Source organism: Bacillus rossius, chromosome 2, assembly GCF_032445375.1.
Source record: "Bacillus rossius redtenbacheri isolate Brsri chromosome 2, Brsri_v3, whole genome shotgun sequence".
NCBI classification, from domain to species: domain Eukaryota; kingdom Metazoa; phylum Arthropoda; class Insecta; order Phasmatodea; family Bacillidae; genus Bacillus; species Bacillus rossius.
The window spans coordinates 46493482-46506486 of record NC_086331.1 but is presented as its reverse complement, the minus strand read 5'-3'; the positions used below and the strand labels follow the sequence as shown (position 1 = coordinate 46506486).

Genomic DNA, 13005 nt, shown 5'->3' with positions numbered 1-13005 from the left:
TCAGTCCAGTCATTTTCCTTAATGGCATTGTATATGCCCAGATAATCACCACGTTTGGAGTTTCAATAGGTGGAGATGAAGTTGTTCATTAACTGAATATCCATTGAAATTATAATATCTAGGGCAGGATATGGTAAATGTTCTTTCACAATAGCTTCAACTGATTTTGTTACCCCATAGAGGTACTTTTTGAAGCAAAGATCTAACAAATTACACTATGCAACATGATTTTCTATGATTCTTTGGATCTTAGGTGTTCCTATATCATTTTTTTGTGCTGGTTCCAGATCTGCAATCCTTTTTTTCCTATCACATACAGTTTTTTTTTGCAAATTGAGGAAACTCATTTTTATTTCAATGTAAATTTTACAAAGAGAATTTTGATTGCGAAGGAGAAATTTTATTTTGGTAAGAGGGAATAGTTGGCAACATTTGTTACACCCAGCTGGCTTTAGGAGGGAAACAGTAATTCATTGTTTAATGCTGTAGTGTGAGGTTATATTTGAGAAATCAGTTCCCGTAAGTGTTTAAATAACCCAAACATGGTCTGTTATATTTGTGGTAGTTATGTAACTGCTAAGCAAAGACAAGACATCAATAGTTTTGTGAGAATGTCTATTATGCTTACTTCGGCATAACGCTTGGCAAGACAAAAACTAGGAACCGCACAAGGTATGTCATACATGTGTCGAGGGACTGAGACCGTGGAATAATGGTGCAAAAAAATCAATGACCTTTGCACTTCCAATGGTTTGGCGGGAGCCACAAAATCATATTAATGACTGATAATTCTGTATGGTTAACATTTAAGGTCATAACACAAAAACTAAGATGGACATACAATATCTGAACATTCCTTTGGCAATACGACTAGTTATACATTGTGAATCTCTTCCTATTCCAGTTCCACCTCCCGTTTTCGAAGATGTGCTACAAGAAAGCAGGTCAGAAAATGAATGTGATAATGCTGATGATTACAAGTCTGAAGACAATTCTGCGCCAAAATTATTCACTAAAAATGAACTTAACGATTTAAATCATGACTTAAATCTGACCAATGATGCTGCTCAATTGCTTGGATAAAGATTGAAAGCAAAAATTCTCCTGCTACCTGGAGTTTTATTCTCTTGATGTATGACTCAAGAGACGAAAATAATAAATTTCTTTAAAGAAGAAGACTCTCTGGTTTATTGTTGTGATATTGAGGGTTTCTTGAATTTCTTTAACGTCACAATCCAAGTGTATGGAAGTTATTTATAGACTCATCCAAAAGTAGTCTCAAAGGTGTAATTTTACATAATGGAAATTTCTTTGGTTCATTACCCATTGTACATTCAGTGCATCTCAAGGAAACAAACATGAAAATCTGAAAGTTCTGCTAAAATGTGTGAACTATGACAAACATTCTTGGACAATGTGCTGTGATTTAAAAGTTTTTGGTATGCTACTTGATCTACAATCTGGCTACAAAAAAAAATGCCATGTTTTATTTGTGAGTGGGACAGCAGAGCCAAAGACAAACACTGGAAGCAGATAGACTGGCCCAAAAGAAAAACCCTACAACCCAGTTCACAGAACATAATAAATGTACCACTTGTTCAACAAAGAAAGGTATTGTTTATTACCTCCTCTTCACATTAAACTCGGATTAATGAAGCAGTTCACTAAAGCACTTCCAAAAGAAGGTGACTGCTTCCAATATTTGGTAACAAAATTTCCAAAAATATATTATGCGAAACTGAAAGAAGGGTTCTTTGTGGGACCACAGATCAGAAAATTAATGAAAGACAGTATGTTCGAAAATACAATAAATCATGTAGAAAAAAGGCCTGGGTTTCTTTTAAAGAAGTTGTGGACAACTTTTAAGCTGCCGTAAAATGGGGTGAATAGGATCACTTTTTAACTTTTGTGGCTACCCCTGAATGTATATAAATTTTATAAAACAATCTACACTGGTCTAATATATGAGTTATAACCCCTACTTTATGATTCAGTAATTATATTTGGCATTATAATTTTACTTTTTTATAAAAAAAGAATTTTGTGTCTGATTCTATTCACCCCATAAGTCGGGGTGAATAGAATCAGTCTACTATATTCAATGCATTCTTCCATTCACAACCTCTTGTCGGGGTGAATAGAATAACAAAGTTATTTTAAATCATTATAAACCATAGACCATCTTTCACGAGACCTTAAAAACAACATTTTCTAATGAAAAAAGACCAAAATGACAAAATTCAAAATTGTAAAAATTATTTATAAAAAAAATTTAATTTACAGGTAAGCAGTTTTAGACAATTCACTGCTAAATTAAGTGTTGCCATATGAGTTCTATGGAACCCACAACAATCACACACAACGGAGTAAGTCGTGCCAGTTCCATTATCAGTTAAACATACACCATGTTGGCAGTAAACTTACAGGTCTTTTAACAAATATCTTTAAGGCACACAGAAAATTTGAGCAAACCCCTGCCATATTTCTAAGGTTCCTCTAGCTTACCAATGACATTTTCAATGCCCAAAATTACATTTGTCTTTGATGTCAGGGAACCCATAAATGCAACCATAATTGTCTCTTGTACATTTTAGCATTAGAAAAGAGCCATAGAATTCCTTGACACCATTCACATCTACAACATTCATAACACCACCAATAAAATTCAATGTTTTTTTGCCACAACCAGGCACAGTATCATTTGAGTTGAAAGCAACCAGTAACCAGTCCTGTTCTCTGATATCAGTGTCTTTCACAAGGCAAACATGCATGTATCTCCTACCATTAAAATCAACAAATGATTCACTAACAACTACAACTCTCACAGTGTTTCAAGTTGCTTCTTTAGGCAATCCCAAAGTTATTTTACTTTCATCACTAGATAAGGGGTCATCAGGCTCACTGGTATTTGGAGTGCTAGGATCATTTCTTTCTTCATCAGCTTCAAGATGAAAGCCATCCATTGACACACTTTTTCCAGCCGGAATATCAAGCTGCTTCTTCTTCCTTTGGCATGGTGTGAAAGAGTCACTATGGTTTATTTCTTGGAGCAGCACTTTCAGGGAGTCATCCATAGCAGTTCTTATCTCATCCATATTGTGAAGGTTCTCATTTCGTAAACGATTTAACACTTTGTCTGCATTCAGAGGAATCACCCCACATTTCACAAATCCACTTTCAATGTTTGAAGATGAGCGTTCAGAGATAGATTGTATCAGTTTATTTAGAAGGCGTAGAAACACATCTTTTGGGACAGCACTTTCATACTTTCCAGGCCCAGCTTTCCATGTTTGAAGAATCTGCCTATTCTCCTCACAGATTTGAAATAAATGCACTGCCAGATGTGAAGATAAGTTATCCCCAAGCAATATTTTCTTCCCATCTAGCTTTTTGAAATAAGGAACTGCAATTTTAATGAGCCAGTCATCAAAACATACATTGTCAAACCATCCAGATGAGCTATGATTATACCTGCATCCTTTTGGCCCATTCTCAATCCACGTTGAATACACATGTTTTGCTTTATACAAAACATATGAAGGTAAGACGGCACCATCTCCAGCACCAGCAAACATAACCAAATTTGAAGACTTTGAAAAGTTCATTATCCTCTCTGGATATTTGCAGCCCCGTTTAGTTATGATTTTCTTGCGTCCGGGATAATCACTAAGATGCATTTCATCGTAATTAACCACATTACATGGTGGAACATCATTTATCTCTGCTTCCAAATTCTTGAAATATTCTACAACAGTAGTAGAAGTTACACCTGCTCGTGATCTTTTTATGTTTTGACACATTCTTATACCTAATTTATCCTTGTGTCTTTTCATGCAACTAGCAGCGAAATCTGCTCCAGGCATGTTGTCTCGGAATTTTTCAAACTGTTTTGCCCTTTCTTTACAAATTGTCCTTAATAAACAATTGTAAAGAGAAGGCATCCATGGGATAACCCCATTCAGAACAAACTAATAACCTGTCAACAATTATTATTTTCTCCTCAATTTCTGAAGGTGACATTTGTCCACCTTGTTTTTTTCACATTGTCTCCTTTTTTAAAATGACGATAAAGCACGGAATATGGTAAATAATATTCTTTATATGCTTGTCGTATACTACGCTTACTTTTTTTATGGCATTAATTGCAAACATAACGTCCAATTTGTTAGGTTTTATGTATGTCTTACCACCGGGAACTGGTTTATAAGTTCATGGCATGGTGATTCTATTCACGCTGACAAAATACAAAAATTACATTGATCCAATTAAAATTAATTAGTAAGCCATATCTTTCAGAAAATGCAATAATAATTTCATTACACTTTCATAATACTTTGAGGCACAAAATAACGATATTTACTCACTTCTGCTGATAAAACACATGATTGGGTACACAAAGTTTTTTAGGTTATGTTTTTTCGCTCCAAAACAGTTGATCTTACTATATTTTTAACAAACAGGTGAATCAACATAAAGACTTGGAATACCATGAAATAGAGTCATAGATATACTAACAAAAAAGGGGAAAAAATGTGGCTACCTATTAAAAAATTTAGGAACAACGTACAACCATAAAACATTTTCCTGAATATTGATCCTATTCACCCCATTCTACGGTAACAGAAAACATCCAGAGTACAAATGTTTGTGCCGTTTAGCATAATTTTTGGGCACAAGTTTTGAATTTTAAGTTTAATTTTTCATTTTTAAAGAAGAAAACCAAAAACTAAGTTGCATTTTTAATTTTATTTAATTTTGATTCCTTTACTGTTCTCTTTGCCGTAATCTTGGGCAACCCAGTGCACCTGCGCTTGTTCGCAAACTCAATTAGATACATTTGCTGACGATTGGTTATCGCAGCATCTTGGCCGAGGTTTGCATCACGTTTTCTCCCTGTAACAGTATGACTTTTCGTGCTAGCGAACGCTACCCCAAGCCCCGCGCTAGCATCTTTCATTTCTCGGAGGCAAGCATAGGTAAGCTGTTTGGCAGCACGTCGAGGAGCATATTACAGTCCTCGGCGACGCCTCGGGACGGTCCACATGACGCCTTTCCCAGGCGACTTAGCAAGTTTAGATCCCCCTTCCCTCATCTTCCACCTGTGGCTTCTCGGGAACTTCAACCCGGAGCATTGACCTCCAGTGAACCCGAGCAGGGTACATGGTCTCTCCAAGGATATACGCCCTTGTCCAACAGAGCCATCAGAAGAAGCCTAGCGGCGGCATAAATCTCTAACCTTGCTCTGTCCGCTGGTTGCGAGTGTGCCCACTGCACTCTAGCGGACAATTCTGTGACCCTCCAGCCAGTTTCACATCTTGGCCGCCAGAGCACTCTACTCATCCCTCCCATAAGAAACCGCTTGTCACAATCAACTTTGGCAGCAGTCGCGGTGCGAATGTGACCTTAGTCCACCTGCGACTCGGGTGAGAGCGCGGCGAGAATTTTTTCAGTCTGCTTCGCCCCTTCGGGCATCTCCGGACACCTTCGGGCCATGACAACCCTCTCCTCCTTGGATGGGCGCAGTATCTTGCTTTAATTAGGCGCACCGATGCCATGTTTGAAGATTCAGCGGGCAGCATCTGGTCAGTACGGACCACACGTCGCGATTCGCGAGAGTCCACCTCAGTATTACTTCCAAGACTTGACACTACATCATGTAGTCTCGATCGTCAAGGCATAAATGCCTTATTTTTCTTATTTATAAAATTGGCTGCCTGTAATAGTTTTTTTTTCTTATCTAAATTATTTCTTCTCTTTTCTCGTCATGGCTACCGCGGACTTCCGCGCCGGGAGTTGCCTACTCTACTCCTGGAGCCAGCTAACATGACTTCACCCCGCTGTTTTGGGTAAGTGATTGTCATATCACCCCCCCCCCCCCCCCCCCCTTTTTTTTGCCTTTCCTTGGGCGTAGTCTTGCCCAGACTTAGCCGCCTGTTAACCAGTCTAAGCAATTTGAGACTTTGGTTACAGGCGGGGTTCAAGAATTGGACACCAAATTAGAAGGGAACTTCACTGCCAAAATTAGCAGTCTGTGATGGGGCTCATGCAGTCACAAGTTTTCTCCCCTCTCCGGTCGACATACAAGTTTCTACATAAAACAAATTCTTCTGGACTTTAATCTACAGAAACCTCCGGTGCCAGGACTGCCAGTTTTCAGGACATAGTATTTGGTTAAATTCATCTCAAAAGCAAATTAAAGAACAAAATGTATTTGTCTTTCTTTTGAGCCTGCGAGCTCACGTAAAACCAGGGTCAAGTTTAAGAGATATGGTTGTATTACTTTAATATGTATTTTGTTGCCCTGGGGCTCCCTTCTGTTCGTAATTAATATATTTTAATACATGTGTACCTAAAAGATGAAGATAAAAGAAAAGAAAAAGCTAAGTAAATTATTTTAGTAAAAGGGCAGTTACATAAATCAAACCAGCATTCTTATTATTTCTTGATTACTCATCCCCGATCCACATAGCCTCCTAGAGTTCCTAGTAGGTTATAAGTAAATTCCTTTGTACGACGTCTGGGCACCTCTGTGCTAATTATTGTTGTTTGTTTTGTTTTCTGGGCTGACGCTTCCAAGGCCTTATTTTTTACTTATTCATTTAATGATTGTTTACCTACAGCCCAGCGTACGATACATGTTGGAGGATTTCGTGAAATAAGGATGTAACATGAGTGTGATACTTCACTTCTTTCATTTATATATTGATTTTTTCCCTGTGAATCTCGGTGATGTAAGTGAAGAACAAGGAGAACGTTTTCACCAGGACATAAAGGACATGGAAAAGAGATACCAGGGAAGGTGGGATGTAAAGATGATGGCGGACTAATGCTTCATGCTTAAAAGAGATGTCACTGCTGAAGGAAGACAATCGAGTAAATAGAAGTTTCAACCCACATCAGACAGATCTTGAAATGGAATCGGTGAAGACAATGAATTTAATTGTCAGATACTGTTGTGTTTTCGTAAGTCATAGAATTTTAAAGTGAGTATAATATATCAATCTATTGTCCACTGTAATGCAAGTGCATTGCAAATTCACCCTGGGTTATAAAATACACAACTTTTAAATGAAACTGAAATTAATTGTTCACTGTCAAAAAATTTCATTTTCTTAAGGGATTTTATTCACCCCTGGTCTGAACAAGTGTTTTGGGATGCTAAATAGCTCATAACATCTTTAATACTTAGTTTATAATTAAGATTGTACCAAATAATTTAGATAATAATGTAAATGAATTATTAAAAGTGAAACCATTCAAAAATATTACCTTACAAGAGAGAAAGTTAGTGAAAACCAACTTAATATTAAGTTTTCAACAATTTTCTCACTTGAAATGTAACATATTTTAATGGCTTGAGTTGTAATAATTCATTCACATTATTATCTAAAATATGTGCCACAATTGTCATTATAAACAAAGTATTAAAGAAGTTATGTACAATTTAGCATCTGAAAATGCTTGTTCAGGCCAGGGGTGTCTTACTGCCCCTAAAAAAAAGTTCAAAATTGATACCCGTAAAGTAAAATAATATTTGACATCATTATAAATTTTTTTCTAAAATCACCTTACAGTCTCAAAACATTGTTCCAAAAATTTTAAAATGCCGCATAGTGTTATTGAAGGACTGAATCTTATTACAATGAAGAAGTCCCAATCTAGTAGAAAAGTTAAGCAAGGATTGTGCCTTTGATTTGTTATAAGAATGTGATATATTAAAAGTATGATTATTTGTCCAATCAACACCAGGCACATTGAAGTCACCAAATACTATCAATTTAGCATGGTAGTAAATGAGGTTATCTTCTAGTACTTCAAGAGGGGAAATGTATGTATTACCAATTATTAGGTAGTTAGTTGGTAGAGTTTTAATTTTGATCCAGCGAGCTTCAATTTCAGGATGATAATAAATTTGAATTTGATCGTTTGATGGAAATTTGTGTATATTAAGCGCAATCAAAACCCTACTACCTCTTTCCAGCATTGTGAGTTTGGAAATTCTATCACAACGTAAATATGTGATAATGATCCATGAAATATAATTTATGCTGTAATTACACAGGTCTACAACCAAAATTTTGATTTGATAAAAGTGGCTAATCTTTATGTTTTTGGGTATGCTGAAACCGAAAATGATGTCCGTTTATCTCCATCACGTACATTTTTTTTTTAAACCATATAACATAGTAGCAGGTGTGTAACATACCTATATGAATATAATAGACGTGGAAAGTGTAGTGTTTGTTCTCCCTTGAACGTTTGGTAAGATATTAAATACAATAACATAAAATGATGTAACATACAATACAATATAAAATATACTAAAATAAAAGATAAGCAATAAATTCTAATATCACTCACCCTCAGTAGGTTTTGTAGGCATGAAGCTCCAGGCACAACATGTACAGACAGGAACTGCGATAAATGGACACAATCGGCTGACAGTTTTTACGTTTTCCCATGTTGAACAATACTAAATATATAAGTCCATACACATATCAGAGTGGCAGAGTACACAATCATTTCACTAAAAACGTTTTCTTTTTTCTTGGAAAGTTCTGCGTGTGCGCCTCCGTGTATAGGACGCTGAATGAATTGGTATGCTCAGTATTAAAAAGGCAATAGCCATATCTGACTGGTATCAGCCAACACTGACGTCAGCCGGGGCTTCGCCTCGTAAGCCTGGTCCGATTCTACTGTCCAGTTCCCCTCCTTCCCGGAATTTGTACCGCCGACGTATGTAAATGTGCGTGTGTTCAAATTGCGCGCCACGGACTACCGCAAGAGGGCGCTTAGCAGCAGTGCTACGTCACCCAGAAACCAATAACAACAATTATTATTTAATTATTAATGTATAAAATAGCTGATGTTTAAGGTTCTGAGCCTGGATGAGGGATTGCATAAATTTTAGGAGTGTTTTGTCTCTTCCTTAAAACTAACACTTGGCGCGGGATCACAGAATAGAATTACGGTTCGTTCCGGCAGAAAGCTGCCTGCTGCCCGCGTGCAGAGCGCTGCTCGCCCCAGTTCCTCTTCATCATCGGCCGAGGCCAGACGTGCGCGGAGTCATCAGAGACGTGTGGCCACGTGTCGCCAACCCCATGGTATTCGTGTAGGCTGATCAGTGTGGCATGCCCGACACCTAGAGCAGGCAAGATCTTAAGTTAATAAGCTCAATTAATTAGAGGACTAATATCTCACCTCACACGGGCCACATAACGCCCTGAGTTTCTGCCGGGTCCACGTGCCCACTCACGTGGTGGCGCCCACTACATATAACCTCGGGTAAGCAGCTATTTCCACAACACTTAGGTGGAAACTGGTTGAGTTATCCTTTAACTACGCTTCAAACACCTTCATATGGTATGTTTGGTAATACCATCTTTGACCCCATTTCAAGCATGGTATGGAGTTGAGAAATTCTTAATTTTTGGTAAATAATTTAATTTGCCTATTTGCAAGTGTTAAGACTCCCAGCCGGGCCAAAACTGCGGTGCCTCCCATAAGAATAGGGAGACGTAGCAGAGGGAAAGGAAGAGGAGAGAAAGGGTAAATTTAAAAACCTTATTTTTTTAGAATAATTAATGAATATCATTGACATCGTCCGGGTCTGCGGCCCCTTTTAAGTCCGATATGCCACCGCCTAAAACACCACCCACCCTCCATTCAAACCTCCCGCCTACCCGTGCGTACGTGTGCATTCGTGTGTTCGCCCGGCAAGAGGGCGCTGTCAAGTCAGTGCTCCGCACCCCTAAAACATAATTAAATGTAATTGTGTAATTTGTTTTAATGTTTCCCAAGTGCAACGAGACGGCAGATCGGCCGGGAGGGTTTTTATGTACTTTTAATTAAAATAGTGTATTTAAATATAATAGCGTTTCCAGACATTCCCGACGGAAGCCGAAGCCAGACAATAACTAAATTTAATTCTTAATAATTGTAATTCGTATTATTATTTTTCATTATTCAGAAATGTCACGTAATTTTTAAATCATCCTTGTCATGTTACTTTAGTTTCCCGTGGCATGAATTCACAAATATCTTTAACGGCAATTGTTTCGGCGGGAGGACGCCATGTTAGTCGAGCCGAGCCATGAGCTCATCCCAGTCTTCCGCCATCAGCGACCGAGAGCAGACGCTTCAGCACTCCGGGGACCTCACCGCTTGTTTTCACCGCTAAGTAATTCTGTTTAACTTTAAATCTTTTCCAAATCGTTTTCTTTTAGTCCTCGGAGCTACTCTCGGTCGGGGGACTATTTAATTAATTATCTTACGACCAGTAACGGTCTTTTTCCATGTAATACGTAATTCGAGATGTGACCACGTGGCGGGTCACTAAATTAAACCGATTCGTGCCGCGGGCGTTTTATGCAGTTTCAATTGTGTACGTGTGTGAGTTGAGTTGGCCGAATAAATCAGGTGTGTAAATCTAACGTATTATTTTATTATTTTAAATCTGTGTGACCATGTGGAGTGTGACGGCGTGTGGGACACCTAAGAGCCCACTGCATAGGTAATAGCATGCCCGACGCTGAGAGCGGGCAGGAATTAGTGCTAGGTTTTTTCAAGGGGGAATTAAAATCACGCCTCCCATGGGCGACGTCACGCCCCGAGTTAGGAGTCTCACCAGGTCCACGTGCCTCACCACGTGGTGGCACCCACTAACATATCACCTTAAAGCCGTCCGAACAACCCCCGGCCGCAACAAGTGGCGCCCAACGTGGGGCGTGATAGAAAACGCCTAGTACCGAGACCTGTACGAGCACGTGAGATAGGCGGTTGTTGCGCGGAGCGCGCGGAACTAAATTTCGCGCTAGAACTAGTGTTCGTGCGGAGCGCATAGCGGGACTCTGGCACGCCTGCCACATGACCAGCCAAGCCCGCACGCTTCCAGGAATTCACGCACAAACAACACATCCTGGGCGCGGACAGCTGTGTGCAGGCAGCTCACAGGGTGAATGAGTGAGTTGTGCGGTTGTGCTACGGAACGCGCTGAATAACAACCATTGTGCGCGCGGACTGCCTAATGGTATTCCGGCCGGCCGGACACGTAAACAACACGTGCGCACACGGAATTCCGGACCACGTGATTGACGAGGTTCATCACAGAGGTGAGTGGGACTGTTATAAATTGCCTGGACATGTACGAGGACGAGTGTGTTGGGTGCTATTATCCGCGACCTGAGTGGGACTCGGGCCACAGGATCGCCAAGGGGTACGAATGTGGTTGGTGCTGTGAATATCGCATGCACGGTGTGACATTCTGTGATGCAAGAGGAATATGTCCTGGAGGAGACGGTAACGGGTATCATTGCCAAGAATGTGCCGGCCTATGGCATAGGGGCTGCATCGGCAACCAAGAACGAGCCATCTTGCGACGGTACTTCACGTTCACGTGCCCGTCATGTGCCACCTACAGAGACGCCCGACAGCAGCACGCTACCTCGACGCCGACCACTCACTCCCTGAGCTATCCTCAGACGCTCCCTGACTCGAGAACGCACGTCTTCACAACACCCGTCAGTCCATATCCGGAACTTCCTGTTTCCAGACCGCAACCTGCACAAATCCTTCCGCCACTCATCGATGTAAGTGTTCCTGATCAGATCACCGAACAAGACCCTTCACCACACGGCTCCCTGCCATTTGTCGACAACACTCCACTGGTCCCGACGCCGCAGGTCAAGCCGATCCCGTCCCCGCTCGTCGACTTGACTCGACCGGACTTGAACACACACTCCCACGGCTCCCTGCGATTCGTCGACAAGACGCCACTCGTCCCGACGTTGACGCAACGCCTGATTGACGCCCCGCCACCCGGATTTGACGCCATCATGTCGCAGGACTGCTCGGCCACATCACCGCCAACCGCACCCGTAGTCGAGAAAGTGAATGCAATGAGATACCCGGTGCCCCGACGCTGATGCGACGCCTCAGTGACGCACCGCCGCCCGGATTTGGTCCACTGTGTCCACCTGGCTTTGAGACACAGCTGGTCTGGCCTGAGAGCTTCCATCCGACGCCGACTGTGCCGCTATCAGTCCATTGCGCCGAGACGCCCAACACACCGAACGAGACGCCCTCCAAAACAGACCAAGATGCCTCAGGCCTGTCCGAGGCGAGCGTTGCAAGGAGACACCGGCCTACGACCCCAAAAGTACAACGGAAACACAGCTGCCTTGTCGGGCTGCCCGAAACGTTTTGTGCGTGTTGCAAGACGGCTGGATCGCGACGCCCAGCAAAGAAGCCACTGCAGTCGCCGTCTCAGCTAGTGTCACTGTGCCCGCCTGACGCAGCGCAGGTCGACGCCGCGACGCCCCGCCAGCACACTCCACAAGCCACGAGCGTGATCAAGATCCGGGCTGCACAGCCTCCCGCCCACCCAACACCGGCCGCTAAGCACCCGCCTGTCAGCGAGGCCGAGCACCGCCCGCAACGAGCCGCCAGACCGCAGTCACCCTACCAGGCGGCCGGCACCTTGGCCGCCGCCGATCCAGAGTCGCTACCGCCGCAAGGGACAGCTGGTGGGTCGCCACCTCCAGGTTAGTGTACCAGCGCCCTGTGTCTGTGTTCTGCGACCACAAACAATAACATTGCCACATGCGCAAGGTAAACATTGCAGGCCACGCCCCTTAACCATCTGTCACGCGGCGCTGTCATATCAGCCTACTTGGGGGGGAGCAATTGACATTGTCCGGGCCTGCGGCCCCTTTTAAGTCCCATATGCCACCGCCTAAACACCACCCACCCTCCATTCAAAACTCCCGCCTACCCGTGCGTACGTGTGCGTGCGTGTGTGTTCGCCCGGCAAGAGGGTGCTGTCAAGTCAGTGCGCCGCACCCCTAAAACATAATTAAATGTAATTGTGTAATTTGTTTTAATGTTTCCCAAGTGCAACGAGACGGCAGATCGGCCGGGAGGGTATTTATGTACTTTTAATTAAAATAGTGTATTAAAATATAATAGCGTTTCCGGACATTCCCGACGGAAGCTGAAGCCAGACAA

At 41.9% G+C, this 13005-nt stretch overlaps 1 protein-coding gene across 1 annotated transcript in view; it reads right to left on the bottom strand.

Moving 5' to 3' along the window:
• The window catches only part of LOC134528885 (SH2B adapter protein 1-like), a 296960-nt gene that overhangs the window by 228662 nt on the left and 55293 nt on the right, over window positions 1–13005 (bottom strand). Inside the window, exon 3 of the mRNA XM_063362551.1 lies at window positions 8362–8415. Within this exon, the coding sequence (XP_063218621.1) occupies window positions 8362–8415 (54 nt within the window). The remainder of the gene's footprint in view (window positions 1–8361; window positions 8416–13005) is intronic.